The sequence below is a fragment of the Etheostoma cragini genome, chromosome 22 (assembly GCF_013103735.1).
Source record: "Etheostoma cragini isolate CJK2018 chromosome 22, CSU_Ecrag_1.0, whole genome shotgun sequence".
Classification (NCBI taxonomy): domain Eukaryota; kingdom Metazoa; phylum Chordata; class Actinopteri; order Perciformes; family Percidae; genus Etheostoma; species Etheostoma cragini.
In genome coordinates, this window is record NC_048428.1 from 16,729,846 (window position 1) to 16,749,457 (window position 19,612).

A 19,612-nucleotide genomic window follows, 5' to 3' on the forward strand; every position below is an offset into this window, starting at 1 on the left:
GGACAGACCTGGTAAGCCCAAACGCGTAGTGCGGGTAAATTGGGAACGTCTGGAGGAGGCCCCTGTCCGACAGACTTTGAACTCACACCTCCGGCGGAGCTTTTCGTGCATCCCTGTAGAGGCTGGGGGCATTGAACCTGAGTGGACAATGTTCAAAGTTTCCATTGCTGAAGCTGCGGCGGGGAGCTGTGGGCTAAGGGCCTTAGGTGCCTCAAGGGGCGGTAACCCACGGACACCCTGGTGGACACTGGTGATCAGGGAAGCCGTCCGACTGAAGAAGGAGTCCTTCCGGGATATGTTATCCCGAAGGACTCCGGAGGCAGTTGCAGGGTACCGACGGGCCCGAAGGGCTGCAGCCTCTACCGTGACAGAGGCAAAGCAGCGGGTGTGGGAAAAGTTCGGAGAAGACATGGAGAAGGACTTTCGGTCGGCACCAAGGTGCTTCTGGAAAACCGTTCGCCACCTCAGGAGGGGGAAGCGGGGACTCATCCAAGCTGTATACAGTAAGGATGGGACGTTGTTGACCTCAACTGGGGAGGTTATAGAGCGGTGGAAGGAGCACTTTAAGGAACTCCTAAATCCAGCTGACGCGCCCTCTATGGTGGAGGCAGAGCTGGAGGATGATGGGGAATTGTCGTCAATTTCCCTGGTGGAGGTCGCTGAGGTAGTCAAACAACTCCACAGCGGCAAAGCCCCAGGGATTGATGAGATCCGCCCAGAAAAGCTCAATGCTCTGGGTGTGGAGGGGCTGTCTTGGTTGACACGCCTCTTCAACATTGCGTGGAGGCCTGTGGGAGAAACTGTGGGAGGTGCTGCGGGAGTATGGGGTGAGGGGGTCCCTTCTTAGGGCCATCCAATCTCTGTATGACCAAAGCAAGAGCTGTGTCCGGGTTCTCGGCAGTAAGTCGGACTCGTTCCAGGTGAGGGTTGGCCTCCGCCAGGGCTGCGCTTTGTCACCAATCCTGTTTATAATATTTATGGACAGGATATCGAGGCGTAGTCGGGGCGGGGAGGGGTTGCAGTTTGGTGGGCTCAGGATCTCATCGCTGCTTTTTGCAGATGATGTGGTCCTGATGGCATCATCGGCCTGTGACCTTCAGCACTCACTGGATCGGTTCGCAGCCGAGTGTGAAGCGGCTGGGATGAGGATCAGCAGCTCAAAATCTGAGGCCATGGTTCTCAGCAGGAAACCGATGGAGTGCTTTCTTCGGGTAGGGGGTGAGTCCTTACCCCAAGTGAAGGAGTTTAATTACCTTGGGGTCTTGTTCGCGAGTGAGGGGACTTATGGAGCGTGAGGTTGGTCGGAGAATCGGAGCAGCTGGTGCGGTATTACATTCTGTTTATCGCACCGTTGGGATGAAAAGGGAGCTGAGCCAGACGGCAAAACTCTCGATCTACCGGGCAATTTTCGTTCCTACCCTCACCTATGGTCATGAAGGCTGGGTCATGACCGAAAGAACGAGATCCAGGGTACAAGCGGCAGAAATGGGTTTCCTCAGGAGGGTGGCTGGCGTCTCCCTTAGAGATAGGGTGAGAAGCACAGTCATCCGAGAGGAGCTCGGAGTAGAGCCGCTGCTCCTTCGCGTCGAAAGGAGCCAGTTGAGGTGGTTCGGGCATCTGGTAAGGATGCCTCCTGGGAGCCTCCCTAGGGAGGTGTTCCAGGCACGTCCAGCTGGGAGGAGGCCTCGGGGAAGACCCAGGACAAGGTGGAGAGATTATATCTCCAACCTGGCCTGGGAACGCCTCGGGATCCCCCAGTCGGAGCTGGTCGATGTGGCTCGGGAAAGGGAAGTTTGGGGTCCCCTACTGGAGCTGCTGCCCCCGCAACCCGATACCGGATAAGCGGTCGAAGATGGATGGATTTTCATACAAAAAAACATTTTTGCTATTTTTTAATGCCGAGTGGTTACTAATTATTGTAGTTCTTGTGTTTCATCACGGTGGGCCGTTGTATCACAAAGGCTGAGGGTTAAACATGTCTTAAATTGCATAAATTCCACAAAACTGTTATGCATTTTCACATTTTTAAGAGTGGAATGACTGCTACAGATCTGAGTTACCACACCTTCCTTATGGTACGTGTTTTAGCATCAGTTTGGTTAAGTTTTTCCCCCTAAAATGTTCTATTTCTTAAAGAGCAACGTAACACCAAGACCGTTGTTTCAGTTACCTCCTCAGGGATGAAAGTTTCAGATTTGTGACAGAAATGTGTAACCATATCCAACAGTGTTGTCAAGGTGCACTGACTCGTAAAGAAAAATGTAACAACTGGAACAGTTATTATTACTAATCCAAGTCCTGATCTTTTATATCAACATCTGAACCTTGTTTTTTAATGTTAATTGTGGTCTTTGTTCTTGAAGTAACCTAAACATGTTCCTCGCTGCACCCAGGGTTGCTTAGCACATTGCTATATGTTGCTATATGCATGCGATAATGAAACAGGTTTCTTGATCCTAGGCCAACTGTTTTAAGGTGGTGAACAGTGGAAATGCTAAGAAAGGTTTACGATTTGGTATGGGAAATGAGTGAAAAAGGTGTCTGTAGAACGCATGTTGTCTTCATCCGCACATTACTTCATCAGTGCAACATCCATATTTACAATTCAGAACCGAGCAATAGAGCTGAACTCGCACACTGCCTGTTTGCTCCTTCTCCTGTGATACACAAGTTCCCAGTGTGTCCGTTGTCGGTGTATTGTCTGTCTGTGTGTGTGAAGCATGATTGTTTTGGCTCACAGAGAAACTTTGTTGAATGAGCGTGTCCCTCAGATGAGCAGGATGCCCCCCAGCTCCTACTCTGCTGCACATTGTGCGTGCATGGACACAGTTACACGCCCATTCCAGTGCCTGCCCTTGTCTGAGTTTTACAGTTTGCACCTACTAACAGACCCTTGAACTTAAAACACATCCAGACATACAAACAGCCAGAACCACCAGGTGTTCCCCCTCTGACATCGTACTTGAGTGTGTGTCTCGCCACAACTCTAATCGGACAACCTTCGAATCCTCACCAATTCTTAGGAAGCCAGTTGGATTCCCCGGAGCCAATGAGATGCCGGCGAGGCAGATGGACATGAGAGAGCCCCAATCAGATCCCACGCTCGGATCCAAGTAGGAGTTTATTCTGCTGCATGTCTTACGTTTGATGACTCTGGCCTATTTAGCATTTCAGCCGAGCCCAGCACTCCCTGAATGAGTTGTTTTGGCCAACCATATGTTCAGGCCTAGAAGTTGACCCCTTAAATGTAATGGTGCATGCTTTAGACAGGAGCATGGCATGATTGAAACAGTTTGTTTCAGCCCGAACAGAAACATAAACTAGAATCCAATCTCAAACCCCTTTTTAAGAACAGTTTAAAAATGGCGGATTGTTGTGATGCAGGCTTGTGTTTTCCTTTGCAATGCACTCCCAAATCTTTCAATTGTCCTTGCAGCAGGCTTCTTTCAGTATTTGGCATGCTGATGTAACATTCTGCTTCACAGACCGTTGCAGTGCTCTGTAATAGGACATATGTCTACACTGCAAAAAAAATCCCGTTCTATAAAAAAGAAAAAATATGTTATCTAAAGAACATTTCAGGTAAGAAAAACATTTTAAACTAGCATAGAAATAATCCCACTACGAAAGTCCATCCACCCTTGGGAACACACACATACAGTCCCCTCTGTTAAAATCATACCTAAAAGCTCTTGAACACACATTCTGTCATCATCCGAGTGCTGCTGCACCAGCCCGTGTGTGTGTGTGTGTGTGTGTGTGTGTGTGTGTGTGTGTGTGTGTGTGTGTGTGTGTGTGTGTGTGTGTGTGTGTGTGTGTGTGTGTGTGTGTGTGTGTGTGTGTGTGTGTGTGTGTGTGTGTGTGTGTGTGTGTGTGTGTGTGTGTGTGTGTGTGAGAGACAAGAGTTGTGTGATGTGACACTTTTTTGGCTGTTAGAGGCTCTCATTCTGCAGGTGGAACGTTGCATTTCAGATACCACACAAACACATGATCATGTGTGGACACACACACAAACACACACACACAAACAGCTGGGATGCTGGGGTGCTGGATATGGCCCAGCATTTTAGCAGATGGCCTGGGTGCTACGCTATCAGTCACCATAGTAACATGCTCTCTTTTCCCTTTTTCTCTCTGTCTTTCTCTCCCTCTCTCTAGTGCTAAGAGAAGGAAAATGGCAGACAAGATTCTTCCGCAAAGGGTAAGGCTTTATATTTTTTACCTTTTGTTGCTGTGTTTTGTGTGTGTGTGTGTCATTATCTTTTGAGTGCAACACAGAAAAATCCTGGTCGGTTTTTGATGTCAGGGGTTCTTGGAATGCGCAGAGGGCCAGATGATTATGTGTTGTTTCCAAATGACGAGAGAGAGAGGATGAGGGCGTGATCAGGAGATTTTAGGCATTTTAGGGTTTCATTCTGTTATTTGGATTGTGTTTTTTTTATTTAAATTGGAGTAGTTAGCGGGATATGGTGGAGATGCAACCGCAAGTAGAATCAAAAGAGAACCACCATGTTGCCACAGGTGAGTCTGTGCCGACTGAGATTGAGATTTTCATCCCGTAGTTTTCGGCCCTTACCACATCCTGACCAGAATACAGAACGCTTTCACGCTGAAACTATGGAGGTCTGGAGACTGTGAGTGTCTTGGCTCAGGTCTTATCCCCTAACATAACCCAGACAGAGATAGCAGTAGGCATGGCTGGGGCACCACTCCACAACAATGAGTCACGGACAGGGAATGTCTGCCACACTCCTCTGTCTGCTCGGCACCATGGCCTGGTGAAAGACTTTGAGATGGAGATAGAGAAGGAATGAGAGGGAATAATAAAGGCAGCCATTTAGAAAGAAACTTGAAAGAGGAAAGAAGAAGAAGAAGAAGAGGGAGGAGAAAGAGCAAATTGTGTGTGTGTGTGTGTGTGTGTGTGTGTGTGTGTGTGTGTGTGTGTGTGTGTGCGCGTGTACAGTTTGGTAAGTAAGCAGCAGCCCTTGATGCTCCGAGGACTTTCATCGGTATGGTAATGTCTGAGTCCTGGCTGGTTGGCTGCACACTCTGCATCTCATTTTTATTTCCCAGTGTCCTCAGGATGGTGTGGACCGCTGTATTAATGGCGGGCTGGGCAGAAGTTTTGGAGCCTCATACGGAACAAATTTTGCACAGTTATCTGATGACATCTTTATGGTTTTACACATGGTTTTTACAAGTTTTGTGTCACAGGTTGTACATAATAAGTATTTTTGGGCTTTAAATCGCTGATCCTGGAGAGATCGGGGGGAGAGAGAGATGGGGAGCTTCATACAACATGAGTCCTGAGTCGAATCGGGGGCATTTGTGCTAAACCCCTAGTCCACCAGGGTGCCCAACCTACAGTATATACCCACTAACCTGGCGGTGGCTCAGTCAGGACAAACTCATTCTGTGCAGCCAAACCTTTTCTAAAACCCTCTCAACTTTATTTGAAATAATAGTGGGGATCCCAAACCTTCTAAAAATAAATGAGTAATTATGTTAGGCTGACTTTTGGGGAAATGAGTATAAAAGGATTCAAAAGCCATCAACACAATTTCTATTTGATGCAAAGGTGCAGCCGTAGAACCGCTAGAGTCCTGGGTTATTTAATTCAGTCTCAGTGATGACATGGGAGGTTGATACTGAATATGAGTGTGATAATGTGAGACAGTTAGAGATTTTTCCAACCTTAAAGGTTGCTTACAGACACATTAAAGGAATAATTTGACATTTTGTGAAATTTGCCTATTCGATTTCTGGCAGAGTTAGATGAGAAGATTCATATCTCATTCTCATATGAGAGTGGTATCCATCTTCTCATCTAACTCCACAAGAACGCAAACAAGAAGTCTTACTTTCCTGCTATTCAATTTATTATCTTATTCCTTAAAGCAAAACTAAATGTTATGGGGCCATATAAAGCAAGACATTTCCCCCTGCAGCGTTACCGCAGGGCAGACCGCTAATCACTACATGTACAGAAAATTGGACTTCCTAATCTTGTGTGTGTGTGTGTGTGTGTGTGTGTGTGTGTGTGTGTGTGTGTGTGTGTGTGTGTGTGTGTGTGTGTGTGTGTGTGTGTGTGTGTGTGTGTGTGTGTGTGTGTGTGTGTGTGTGTGTGTGTGTGTGTGTGTGTGTGTGTGTGTGTGTGTGTGTGTGTGTGTGTGTGTGTGTGTGATCTAAAGATTTTAACGTCAGATCTTCTTCCCTCTGAGCAGATCCGTGAGCTGGTCCCCGAGTCTCAGGCCTACATGGATCTGCTGGCATTTGAGCGCAAACTGGACCAGACCATCATGCGCAAACGTGTGGACATCCAGGAGGCGCTGAAGAGACCAATGAAGGTAAGGAAAAAAAATCAGGAGCCACTGAGCTGTCCTCAAGGAGTCATTTTTACACCTCAACATGTTCTAACAGGTCTTAAAATATTTAATAACTAATGTAGTGGAGTTTCCATCTTTTTCTGTAAGACTGAAGACTCATTTGATTTCTTGAATCTTGAGCTCATCATTTCCGATGGGGCACCTGTAGCTTGACATTCACAGGTGAGATTTTGTGAAATGTCCGTTTAATTTGTGGTGTTTTTATGTGCCCTTGTGTCAGCAGCAGAAGCGTAAACTGAGGCTTTACATATCGAACACGTTCAACCCTGCCAGACCTGATGCTGATGACTCAGATGGCAGCATTGCATCATGGGAATTGCGAGTAGAGGGAAAGTTGCTGGACGACGTAAGTTTTGTTCTGTAATATCTGAAATATACAGTGCACGTTTTATGCCTATGCTATTTAATATATTGCCAATTTAAAAGTGATTTTTTTTTTTTTAATGATTTCTGTGAAACTGATTTGCTGCAGGGTATATAGTATTATGTAATCAAATATTTATAGATTATAAGATAATCTTCCCATTTAGTTTAAAACTGTGCCATTCTGGGTCGTTTTTGGTCAGCAGTAACTCTCAGTAATGATGTGCTCAAACAACTTAGGACAGAAAAGTATTGGCCTGCTCAGAATATAACATGAATGTCAGATGTTGTCATTAGAGAGACAGTAGATGCAGCTCAAGAAGCAGAATGTTCTTAAATTTGTCTTGGACCAAAAGCTTCCCTTCAAAAAGCTCTGATGTTCTTACCAGTCCGGGGCAAGGCTGTCATCTCAAAGCGGTCAGAAGCATTTAGGTTTCACAAACCACAAATAGTTCTGGTTGAGTTGGGAGGAAGTGGACCCTGAGAATATCTAGTGTCTCACTCAGCCTCTTGTGGGGTAATGATGAGTAGCGTCGCTACAAGCAAAGTCACGCCTACAAATGTTTTCTTTTTGCTTTTGTGTGTCTGTTTTTAGACATTAATTGACCACCTCTCTCTGTCCATTTCACAGCCTGGGAAGCAGAAGAAGAAGTTTTCTTCGTTTTTTAAGAGCCTGGTGATTGAGCTGGACAAAGACCTCTACGGTCCTGACAACCACCTGGTTGAGGTCAGTTCAAACAACGACAGCCAGAGGCTCATTTTAGACCTGCGCTATCTGATCGACCTTTTACCTGCTGTTACAAAACGCCTGCAGACTTTTTAGTGTTTGTTATGATGATCAGTGCTTTAGAGGTAGCCGTGTTCAAGTCCTGTGCGGAGCAGGTATGGGGTGTGGAGTAGTATCTGGAGAGGTGCTAGTTCCACTCCTGGGCACTGCCGAGGTGCCTCTAAACCATGCACCAAACCCCTCGCTGCTTGTGGCGCTGGGCTGCAGCAACCCATCATTCTGACATCTCGCCACATTTGATGCATGTGTGTTAATCAAGAAAAATAAAATTGGGATGAAAAGATTAGTTTCCCCCAAGGGTACAGATACAATTCAATATTAAATATTATTTATACTTTCAGTTAGAAACTCCATTCAAACCTTACAAATGTTCCGCATCCACTGAATAAAATGAATAATAAATGGATTATTCACCTTTTAAAGCCAGTAATTCTGTTTAGTGGCACCTTTTTAAACATTCAGCATTCACACCTTCTCTAGTATTTATAGACTTAGCACAGAGTAACCAATACGCAGGGTACTAGGTAACACAGTACAGTAAGTTTTTGGATAGCAACATATATCTGCATTAGCACAGATTTTAAATGAAACTATGAATATGAGTCTAATACTCAACCTAAAATATGTCTGGCTACTCAACCTTGTAGTCTTGAGAAGTGACTTATCATGTAGCTCCCCAAAAAAATGCAAGTATTCGTGTTTTTTTTAGTTAGTCTAGTTAGTTTTATGACATTCACCGCTTGTTTGTCACTTTGTAGGCTTTCATTTTAAGATCACATCCATTGAAGAGTTTTGTATGCGGCACAAATCAGTGAATCAGACTGTTCGGCCATGCAGTCTGGGTCAGTGAAAGCCTCTTTATTATGCAGAGGAGAGACGTTCACAGAAAATTGTTAGTTTGTAATATCTGATTAAGTCTAGAGTTGCAGTCACCTCAGCAAACTTGGTCCTTTTTTTACACCCCTTTTAGATAAATACAAAGAAACAGACAGAAAACAAACATGCCCTCTCTCTTTTTTTATAATTAGTTGTTGTTTTTTTATAACAGACAACATTGTAAGGTTGTTAAAAGTGCGTACTTATTAAAACAATCATTAGCTGCCCTTTATTTGTATCTTCTCAAAATGTATTGACTTAAAAAAAAAACACTTCAGAAGTTCCAAAGTGAAATTTATGACTTCTCAAGGTCTCTCCTTTTAAGCAGATATTTTGGCAAGGCACTCAGGTGCATGGCTTTGAATGATTTTCCATCAAAAGATTTTTTTCTGTACCTTGAGGTACAATCAGAACTTAATCTGTTCTAATTCAGCCATTGATTGGAGGAAAACATTCCTCTGTATTGCATACCAAGGTACTACAATTCACTGTAGTGAAGATGGCGCTTCAAGTGCGTTCTTTTGTTTCTTAGCCGTTAAGATAAAAGGTAAAAAGCATTTCATCTGAAGATGGATACAGAGGAGGTTCTTTTATATTTAAACACAAAGACTAAAATGCAGAATCTTATGTAAATAGTTGTATTTATTTTGTTTGTTTTTTATTTTGTTATTTCACTTCAAGTCTGCGCTGACAGTGTGGTGCAACATTCAGCTGCACAGCCACATGGTTAACATTTTGCTATCTTGGTTTCTTAGCACATTGTTTAGAAATGTAACCGCTCACCAAACCACAGACTATGTGCTCTAGGACAAGATCAAGGCTGCTAGATATAGGTGAACTCAAATGACTTCTCTGTATATTTGGTAACTGTGCCAAATCTCCTGCTTCAAACAGTCTGCAGCTTCCTTTAAACACTTTAAAACGTGGTTTAAAATAGTTTAAAAAGTATTCTATTACATTTGATATAAAACAATCAAAGTTAAAGTCAACTTAGCTATTATGTAAAACTTTAACACTCAACAAGGCTAACATCAGTATGGGCAGTTTTGTTTATTATGGTCACCATCTCAGTTCAGTGTGCTAGGATGCTAACATTTGCTAAATAGCACTAAACATAAAGTACAGCTGAGGAAATGTAATTAGTTTTACAGGATTGTGTTAATAAAGCAAAGTATTGAACAAATTAAAAGTACAGCCTGTTAGAGATGAAAACAAATCAAATAACTAAGTGAAAATGAATAAATATTGTTTGTACAAAAAAAAGTTATGTACAGGGTATGGCTTTATACATATCTATACAGTTTATACAGGTTGCATAATTTATAATTGACCATAATGGATAATATGTACATGGTAAAGCACACTGAGTATTTTAAGCTGTAAATTGATCATTTATAGGCTGTTGGTAACTAGATGTTTAAGTGGTAAATGGATGTTTAAGCAGGAAGCTGACTGAGGAAAACAAGTGGCTTTCAGGTTGTTTTAAAGCAGGAATTAGTCATCGATTCTGATTAATAAAGTGTGAAACAAACCAAAAATGAAATGTGAAACAAAAGAAATTCAGTCTGAATAAACCACCTCAGTTTGGGGTGTGTAGTCAATGCGTGGTTCCCTGCTCTTTCAGTGGCACCGCACGCCCACCACTCAGGAGACGGACGGCTTCCAGGTGAAAAGGCCGGGAGACGTGAGTGTGCGCTGCACTCTGCTGCTGATGCTGGACTACCAGGTGAGGGCGCCACACAGTCTCACATCTCTGTGACAAATCCATGCCATGAAACCTGCTGTTGTAGTGACACCATGCAGGCTTCACATCACTGATAACCACCAGTCTACAGAATCATTACAGAGTGCATTAAAGACTCCATTTCCAATCTGACATCCGTCTCCAAGCCATGGAAATATGATAAGGTTGTCAGATGTGATGATGTACAGGCTCCGAGGTGGCCGGTTGTATTGAAGTGTTGTAATGCGATTACATTGTCTCCGCAGCCTCCCCAGTTTAAGCTGGACCCTCGCCTGGCTCGCCTGCTTGGCATTCACACTCAGGCTCGCTCCTGCATCATCCAGGCCCTCTGGCAATACGTCAAGACCAACAAGCTGCAGGACTCCCATGACAAGGAGTACATCAACTGTGACAAGTACTTCCAACAGGTATGGAACTCTCTCTGCTATACGTCTCACGGTGGTTGCATAAATATTAACATCTGTGTTGCTGAAAATATGATATTACTGGGACAACATGAGTAACATGAAATATATCTATCTTGCAATACTTACTTCTGTGATTTTGAAATAACACAAACTCCACTTCATAAACATTTTTTAGCAAAATCAATTTACCTAGCCACAGTTATCAATACACAACTAAGTGTATGAACACAGATGCTATTTTCACCCTCCTCCATAGATCTTTGACTGCCCTCGGCTGAAGTTCTCTGAGATCCCTCAGCGCCTCACCAACCTCCTTTTACCCCCCGACCCCATCGTTATCAACCATGTCATCAGGTAGATTCCTGTTTTACTGTATATACAAACGTCAGTTAACGATGAAATGCCTCATTGAGATCAAAAATCTCTTTTTCGAGTGTGCCCTGTGCAAGATAGGCAGTCAAAACAATGAGTTACCAACATAAGATGGATGACACATATGAAGTATGAAGTATGAAGAAGTATGTTTAATGTTTTGAGTGTTTTTTTCTCACATGTTCCTTTTACTGAACCCAACGTTGTCTTTTGGTAATTGTGCCATGATGCTGTTTTTCTCCCAGCAATTGTAGAAAAACATGACATTTAAAAAAATAATATATTAAAATAGCTTTGGTTTTTCTCCAGTGTAAAAATGGGTCTTCAAGCTGCTTCTGAGTAGTTTTGGTATATTATTTGTATTGTATTTTTAATTTACTTTATGAGTAAACATGAAAATATTGTTTTAAATTTAAAATATTAAAATTAATAAACCACACCTGGTGGCCATTAGACATTATAAACAACATGCGGTAGCTGACTGTACAGTCAAAACCAATTTCATGTTTTTTGTAGGTTTGTAACAAAGGCGTACTATTACTGAGTTGTGTTATTATTCACCATACAAAAGAAAACAAAAAAGAAAAGACCATGTAATTAGGAACATTGATTCAGTAATATTGCAGGCACCATGACTGGCTTTTAAGGATTTGTGGAAAGGTCTCTCTCTCTCTCTCTAGGTTCTGTAATGATTTTCTTGTGCATAAATTACCATTTGCTTTCCGTCAGTGTGGATCCCAACGACCAGAAGAAGACGGCCTGCTACGACATCGACGTGGAGGTGGAAGACCCCCTGAAGGGTCAGATGAGCAGCTTCCTCCCCTCCACTGCCAACCAGCAGGAGATCGCCTCACTCGACAACAAGGTGAGATCACCCGCATTTAAGAAAAAATACTCTGGAATGATTTACCTTTGATGCGATAAATCTCTCTAAATGGCCTTTTGGAAACAACCAATTTTACAGGAGAATTTGTTTTATTAAAGTAGTTTGCTTGCATTGGATTTCACCCGTTCTGTTTCAAATGTTTGACAAAGATTTATGTTTAAAGGACACATTTTAATTTTTAAAACTGGCGTTTGTGTGTGAGCAGGAAGGAAGAAAATACATACACAAACATTAGCATGATGGCAGATATGTACCTCTTTCTATGTATAATATTATTTTCCTCATTCACCTATACTTTTAAGAAAATTGCCATATTGCAGAACTACCTGTATTGAAGTGCATTATCGAATGCACTTCAACGCAGGCAGGGCAGGTTTGCAGACTCTACGTTCAGCGGTTTACTCACCTTTTTCTTCTGTTGCTTTTTTGATGTTTACATTTTTATGAACCCCAATATTTTCAGGAGGAACTGTGTATTTCCTATTCTTGAAATGTTTGAAGATTTTAGTTCTGAGACCTCCTACTGAATTATTTTTACTAGATTCTTTCATATTTGGATATTTTTATCAGGATACATAAATAATTCAGCTGTAGTTGTTAGTTCTTGAAGGATAGTATGTAACCGTTCCTCTTTCAGATCCATGAGACTATCGAGTCCATCAACCAGCTGAAGATCCAGAGGGACTTCATGCTCAGTTTCTCCAGAGATCCCAAGGGCTACATCCAGGACTGGCTTAAATCCCAGAGCCGAGACCTTAAGGTTTGATATTCAAGCTGCTCTTTTTGTAATTTAAAGTTCCATTGAAACAACTTGCCGCCTTTATTTGGACATATGTTCAGGATTTTGGGGTAGACTACAAAATGCAAAGGGTCTGACAGCTGTAGTAATTAGTCACTTTGAATATCATCATTTTGTATACAAAATATGTTGTCAGTTTCTGAAAAGTTTTGCATTATGGATTAATTGTGAATTAATTGTAGATTAAACTACCCAAAAATAGTTATAATCATCTACATTTTCACCACCTACAACATAAAATGGTGCTCACATATCAATGCATACATAGTAAGATAAATTCCCACTGACAAACCATTCTGCCGCCTTTTACTTCTGTGCTTCTACTAAATCTCTTATATGAAGTATTTCCGTGTAAAAATGTCTAAAAATGACTATAACTATGTTATATTTTTTGTTGAGTTGTGTACTTACATTATCCCAAATGTTTCGCACAATGTTCAAACTTAGAGAAAACTAATTTTATTTAAGTACATTTAGTGACCTGTCAATGGTGTCAACCATTAATAAACTTGAACCAATCTAGCTAGTTTTCTCGACTTTCGGCTTGCTTGCTAACGTGGGCAGATTGCTAGCCAATGTAGGACAATACTGCATTTGGTGGACACCGTCACCTAATTCCTACCTGGCCTGATCTAACCAAGAGGGTAAGTGAGCATCCGGAAAGCGTACCTCTTATGGGGAGAATATTAGGCTAAAAAACACACCTTCCTTTCGCATTCCCTTGACTCCCAATCATTTTGGGCGTCACTTTGACAGCAAATAACTTGACATCTGAAGCGTTTAAAAAATATTTGTCCATTGTTTATTTTGAAAAAAACACGACAATTTACAAAAGGCTCCATTACCTTGTATCCCACGCTATGGCCCCGTAGCAGACATTTTTGTAAAAATAGGCTAACAATTTTGTAAATCGATCGCATAGTAGAGATATTACTGTATAGTCAGGAAAAAGCTGGTAGGCAGTTTTTGACTTACATTAGCTGTTTAAGTTTAAATACTAATGTTAACTAGCATTTTAATTTACAATAATTAGCCTCTGCCTATGTTATCTCCTACCATATATCTATGCTCTCCGTCTGTGCAAGATTTGGAATATCTCTTGGCACAGCTACCAGAAGACTTGCATGTTTTCAGACAGGTTGCTTACGTCATATCTACGTCATCAAGCTCAGTTTGAGGCTGCGTAGTAACGCTCTGCCATTACCGGATAAGTGCTTCTAATTGACTTCACTGCTCCCCATCGAGGTATATTGCGTCACTGTGTCCATTTCTTATACTGTCTACTAGTAAATTGGCTAACGTTAGCTTGCTGTTTGCAAATTCCTTCATAAGCTAACATTACAAAGCAACCATAGACTGTATATTATTAATATTAACGGTCTATGAAAGCAACCAACGCCAGATCCATGAAGTGTAGTAACAGCTAGCTTGCTAACTCTAGCTTGCTGGCTAACTAGTTAGCTACCTACACGTGTTCAGAATCTTAGCTTACTAATTATCTAGGAAACACTGCTTCTGTTTGATTAGTATGACATAACATGAATAAATATTACTTTACATAGGATGAACAGAACTGTAATACATTAGCTGGTCTGTAACTCTGTGAACATTGTTTCTGCCTGTGTCACATCGAAATTTTTTAACAGCAATTGTGGTTGGCAATAAAACCAACAACTCCCATGATCCCAAGCTACTTAACGCATAATCAAAACGTTTGTCTTTTGTTATTTATTTGATGGAGAGGCCTTAATAAATCCATGGGAGAGACCCCTAGCAGCAGTAATTTTCTCCTGTAGTAAAAGATCTGAATACTTGTTAACATACTTCTTGTCACATATAATACTAACGCTGGTTATTAATAAGTCCTATCAGTAATGATGTCCTTCTCATTGGCTGTAGTTAATGACAGACGTGGTGGGGAACCCTGAAGAGGAGAGGAGGGCAGCGTTTTACCACGAGCCTTGGTCCCAGGAGGCGGTCAGCCGCTATTTCTACTGCAAGGTGGGGAATTATCTTTTACACTCACTTCAAAAAACTCCTTAGCTCTTCCTCTAGAAGCTTATACAACATATTTCTTCTTCTCTTCTTTTCTCGACAGATCCAGCAGAGGAGACAGGAGTTGGAACAGGCCTTAGCTGTCCGCAACACCTAAACCACCAAGGTCCTCCTGAATCTCTGCATCTGATTTCCGAGCTGTGTGTTTGGATGTGGGTAAGGCCATTGCTGTAGTCTGGTCAAACCTCCTACCTCTAAAAATGTCAGTTACCTAAAAAAACAAAAACAAAAAAAACTTTTTTCTTGGTGATAAAAGAAAATGCAAATTCAGAAGTTTTTCCAAAATGTTGAAATTAAAAGGAAATTGGAGGTTTTCTCCCGACAGCAGCGATGTGCACGTATGGAAGCCCAGATCTCGATGCAGGTATGCGTCCACTCCACTCCACCATATTTGTTCCGGTTTGTGCAGGACTGTGAGGACATCTTCATTAACAGCATGTGTTCAGTTGCACCCTCAGAAGTCAAGCCCCTCGGACCACAAACAGAGCCTCAAACTCACTGCCTAATAAAAAAAAAAAAAATCTTTGTCATTAGTCTCTGCTTTTGCAAACACATCACAAACTCTGAAGCGGCCGCTCACGCACCGCTGCGTTTTTGGGATTCTCGAGAAAAGCGTTTGCTGTTGTGTCTGAGAGAAAGGTACAGGATGTTACTCATCGTCACAGTCAATTCTCACATTGTCTTTATATTTTATGTTTTCCAACCCTTTCTGAAATGGCTTTATTGTTTTGAAGTGTGACTGTGTAGGTTTTTGTTTGTTCTCATTAGGAGAGTATTTCTGAAAGGTTGATTAACTACACCAGCAAAGTCGAGATTACGGTGTTTGCAGGGAATCAATTCTATCTACAAACCTAAGGTGTGGATTCCCTTCGTTGTCAGGTTTGAGTGAGTCAATTGGAAAACCTCCAATGTGTCTCATTTTAGTCGTGTTTGCCAGGAAACTGTTTTATTTTTTCAGTAATTCCAACAACAGTGTTAGGTAAGTTAACTTAAGTATTAGCACAGCAAGAATAGGGTTTTAATGAAGGAGAAACAACATTTGATCAAAAAATTTGTACCTTTTTCTTTACTTAATCAGCTAAATGAAATGTATCTGTTTTGTCAGAAGTCGCTCACTGCCTCGTCCTTGTGTAGTATTTGGCCAGTTAATGTCTTGAAGGTGTTACCAAAGGTTGCAACAAGAAGATGAGAAACATGATCACTGAAATAGAAGTGGGCAAAAATCTTCACCTGGGTTTTGCAAAATTGTAAAAGGAATTGCAAAATGTTTCTTTGTACAGTGTTCATAAAAGAATCTGAACAATCTGGGTAGTTTGAGATAGGATTTACTCTCAAATGTTTGCCTTTTGTAGCCAATTACGCCCCAAATTGTTGTAATCAAACTCTAAAACTGTTATTGTAATGAACACTTAAGCCCAGGTCTGGAGGAGGATTTTGTCCATTTCTACACTTTTATGTTACATGAAGAAGAAAAAAATTCTTTTTTTTTTCTAGAGATGTGAATATGTTTTCCAGGGCCAGAGGGCCAACTGTACAGTATACGACAAACTATTTGTGTGTTTGTTTTGCGGGGATTTGGGGAGGGGGGCTGAGTAACATGGTGCATCATGGGAGCTCCATGAGTTTTGAATTAGTAGGGCAGGAATGTTAGTGTTCCTCTGTGTACTATCTTGGGTTGGGTTGATTTATTTTAGGTCTAGCCCATAACTATCGTGGGAGCTAGAAGCTGCAACAAAGAAAGACCTCCCTCGCTTTCAATCTCAGTAGCTGTAACACATGATATAATCTGTACAGAGCTCCTTTTACACTTTTTTTTAATGACACTCGACTTGTATGTATATGTTGTAATGTGAGATGGAAGATTTTTTTTTCTCTCATAGCAGTCTGAGCTTTAACCTTTTCTGGGTTTCTTTGCACTGTGCTGTCTTTCTTTTGTTGGGACCCTCTTCATTAGCCCAGCATACACGAAAAGAGATTGGATGCTTTCACAATGACCCATGCATGCTCCATGGACATTAATACTTCATCTGTTGAGATAGTATGTGTAAATATAAAAGCTGGCATAGCAGTCTGTGTGACGAGCAAAAGACTTTTGTTGAAATGCCTTCTGGAAACCTTTTTGCCAAAAATGATATGCTCTACCAGCAACTAACTGTAGGTGTGATTTTCATAATTTGTGTTTTTGTTGCTAAGACTAAGTTATATCAACTGCACTCATTAGAGGAGAAACAGTAGTCATTGGTAGTATTTTAGTCCTGTTTCTGACCCGGAGTGATTTGTCTTTGTATGGCCAGGGCATTCACATTGTTGTCATACAGTCACTTATTCACTTACACCCTCTTGTGGAGGAAACTAGAAGCTGCAACTCCTGGGTAACCTCAGCTTTGAGCACCACAGTATCAGAATATATGAAAATGTTAACACAACTATTGTGTCTCCTGTTACTAAAACCCTGACATACTGTTGACATGTTTGTCCCACTCCCTGCATGTGTTTGTGAAGAGTGGGTACTGCTCTTTCCCTCCGTTTACACTGTTGTCCGAGCGTCACCAACAGGGAGATACTAGTATACACAACACTGTATATCTGTATAGAGCAAACTTGTTTGGTGATTACATTCAACTAAAAAAAGAAGAAGAAAAAAGGGAAAACAGTTGTGACATTGCGAGACAGTCTGGATGTAAATAAAGAAGCGCTTGCCAAAGTTTGTAAATGCCATGATATCTAAAGTTTCTTTTTTTCACCTTTATGACCACAACACATCAATGTGGAGCCACTTTCTGTGCATATAAGAGAAACTTTACTTACCTATAAAGGTATATGATATAAGATTGTTTTAGGTGCTTTGCTGCAACAATTTACTGATAAATAAATGTGTTAAACTGAGCCTTTTAAACCTACATCACGTCTAAATGTGTAACCGGGTGGTAATATGCTTTAAAAATACATTTTCAAATTAATGTTGGGATGCTTATTTTGATATTTTATTTATAGAAAACAAATTTCATACTCTATTCCTAAAGCTACAAACTGGAGAAGTGATCCTTAAATTTGTGTTTTTTATGCCATTGCGCCATATGAAGACAAACTAAATAAAATTAAGGCTGGTTTAACATTCGGTAGAAATAATATCTAAAAATCAGTGATAGCACTTTAACGCCGCACATTCACAAGTAAATCCTCGTATGACGCTGTATTTTCTGCTGCAGGGATCACAAATTTATATTTGATTATTATGTTACAGGTTTGGCCTCTGACACCCAGGTGCGTTTCTCCTCATTCACCATGTTTGATACACACAGTCCTGGATTAACAATGCAATAACAGAATTAATGGAGACATCCTTTCATTTGACTTCAGCCACTCAGCCTTGTCAACAGCAGCTTTAAAGCAGAGGATTGTTTAGATAATGGTTGTGGTGGCATTTTGGAGTCTTAATGCACTTTTGTTCAATTTAAAAAGAGCACAGTGTTTGCCTAAACTGTTCCCTACTAAAGATCTGGAGGATATATGCACACTTAATTTTTAACAATTTTCCTTTAGTAACTCTATACAGTATACCTATCATATAATATTTAAATTGAGGCACAATGCATAATTATTAGTTTTGTAAGTTTCTATAGGTAAAAGGTTAAATCTATCAATCTTTTCAACTTTCAGTGTACAGCAGATATTATCTAGTTCTTGCTGTGTGCTAACTCACAGTATCAGCTGATTTGATATGAGGACGTATACTAGTATTCCAGGTCTGCAGACAGCTGTGCTTTTACCCCGGCCATTAAAACAACCACATCCCTGTCCAGTCTAACCTACCTATTATGCTAAATGATAAAACAGATTTTTTTTTTAAATGATGTGACTTTAATAAAGTTATTATACTCAAACACACAAAGGCCAAAATGACTCAAAAGCAGCCTTTGATAGACATACCTTACCACAGCAGAGATACTTAAATGACATCAAATGAAGGTGTTTTTTTCCATATTGCAAATCGATGCCATTAGTGTTGGGATCTTATAAGGCAGTATCCACTTATGCGAATAGCTGTACTGCCCTGCTAAATTACCCCGTCACTAAAAGAAAACTTTCATACTCTGCATCAGTACATTGTACATTTTTGTTAAATTTCCTGCACGAGCAAGGCGTTTCTCAGAAGGTGGCAGACAGGCACTTCATTGTTCACTGACCTCCCAATATGGAAGCAGGTGGAGGCCCTTTCCACAGCGTATTGCAGCGTTGGTGTAATGTCAACGGCAGACCACCTCAGAAAGAGCCTCATAAACTCTGCTGCTCCGCTATTCTCCCGACAACCCTCACATGGAGAAGTTTGGTGGGTGGGGGAGGTTAAGGGGCCTCATTGCGGCCTTTAGGGGAGAGGAGGAGGGAAAGGAGGCTGTGTGAAGTGAGCCATTCAGCTAGTTCAACCATCTAGCTGTGGAGGTTACCCACCCACACCACAGGCAGACCTGGGCTATGTACGACACCCCCCCCCCCCCCCCCTGGGCACTGGGTTCACTTCTCTCCCCAAAGACATCTGTGTACAGAATAATCGCCCAAACCCAGGGAGGCCCGGGCCGGGGTGGAGATTTACTGACTTAATATGGGGAGACAAGGCAGGGCAGGCTGCTTTGGGACAAACTGTTCACTGCCTCCAGTAAACCTTTTAATAAAACCAGGAAGACTACATCACATTGCTCTGAATATGAGCACGCCATCCCTACTTGCCATTTTGCCTTTTCTTTAGCTCTGCCAAGGAGATAACAGATACCTCAAGGAGGAGCTGTTCAAGCATGCGGCATTCCAGATTCTATAAACAGTTGTCTCTGTCTAATGAGACCGAAACACACGTTTACATTTAGAACAGTTTAACCTTCCTATGGTGTTAGGGTCCCGACGGACCCGTTTTGAGTTTTAACATGCATAAAAGCACTTCATAC

At 41.6% G+C, this 19,612-nt stretch overlaps 2 protein-coding genes across 10 annotated transcripts in view; one reads left to right on the forward strand and one right to left on the reverse strand.

The window, feature by feature from the left end:
• The window catches only part of smarcd3b (SWI/SNF related, matrix associated, actin dependent regulator of chromatin, subfamily d, member 3b), a 36,955-nt gene extending 19,564 nt beyond the window's left edge, over positions 1 to 17,391 (forward strand). For 2 of the 9 annotated variants that reach the window (XM_034862227.1, XM_034862223.1), the window contains exons 3-14: positions 3,024 to 3,113; positions 4,159 to 4,201; positions 6,225 to 6,347; positions 6,607 to 6,732; positions 7,381 to 7,476; positions 10,010 to 10,138; positions 10,402 to 10,563; positions 10,820 to 10,917; positions 11,665 to 11,800; positions 12,459 to 12,581; positions 14,520 to 14,621; positions 14,719 to 17,391. In XM_034862227.1, coding sequence (XP_034718118.1) covers positions 3,024 to 3,113; positions 4,159 to 4,201; positions 6,225 to 6,347; positions 6,607 to 6,732; positions 7,381 to 7,476; positions 10,010 to 10,138; positions 10,402 to 10,563; positions 10,820 to 10,917; positions 11,665 to 11,800; positions 12,459 to 12,581; positions 14,520 to 14,621; positions 14,719 to 14,772 — 1,282 coding nt within the window. In that variant the 3' untranslated portion in view covers positions 14,773 to 17,391. The remainder of the gene's footprint in view (positions 1 to 3,023; positions 3,114 to 4,158; positions 4,202 to 6,224; positions 6,348 to 6,606; positions 6,733 to 7,380; positions 7,477 to 10,009; positions 10,139 to 10,401; positions 10,564 to 10,819; positions 10,918 to 11,664; positions 11,801 to 12,458; positions 12,582 to 14,519; positions 14,622 to 14,718) is intronic. The other 7 variants (XM_034862232.1, XM_034862229.1, XM_034862224.1 and 4 more) reach the window with 6 other exon arrangements.
• The window catches only part of chpf2 (chondroitin polymerizing factor 2), an 11,448-nt gene continuing 5,413 nt past the window's right edge, over positions 13,578 to 19,612 (reverse strand). Inside the window, exon 6 of the mRNA XM_034862221.1 lies at positions 13,578 to 13,590. The gene's annotated coding sequence lies outside the window, so the exon portion shown is untranslated. The remainder of the gene's footprint in view (positions 13,591 to 19,612) is intronic.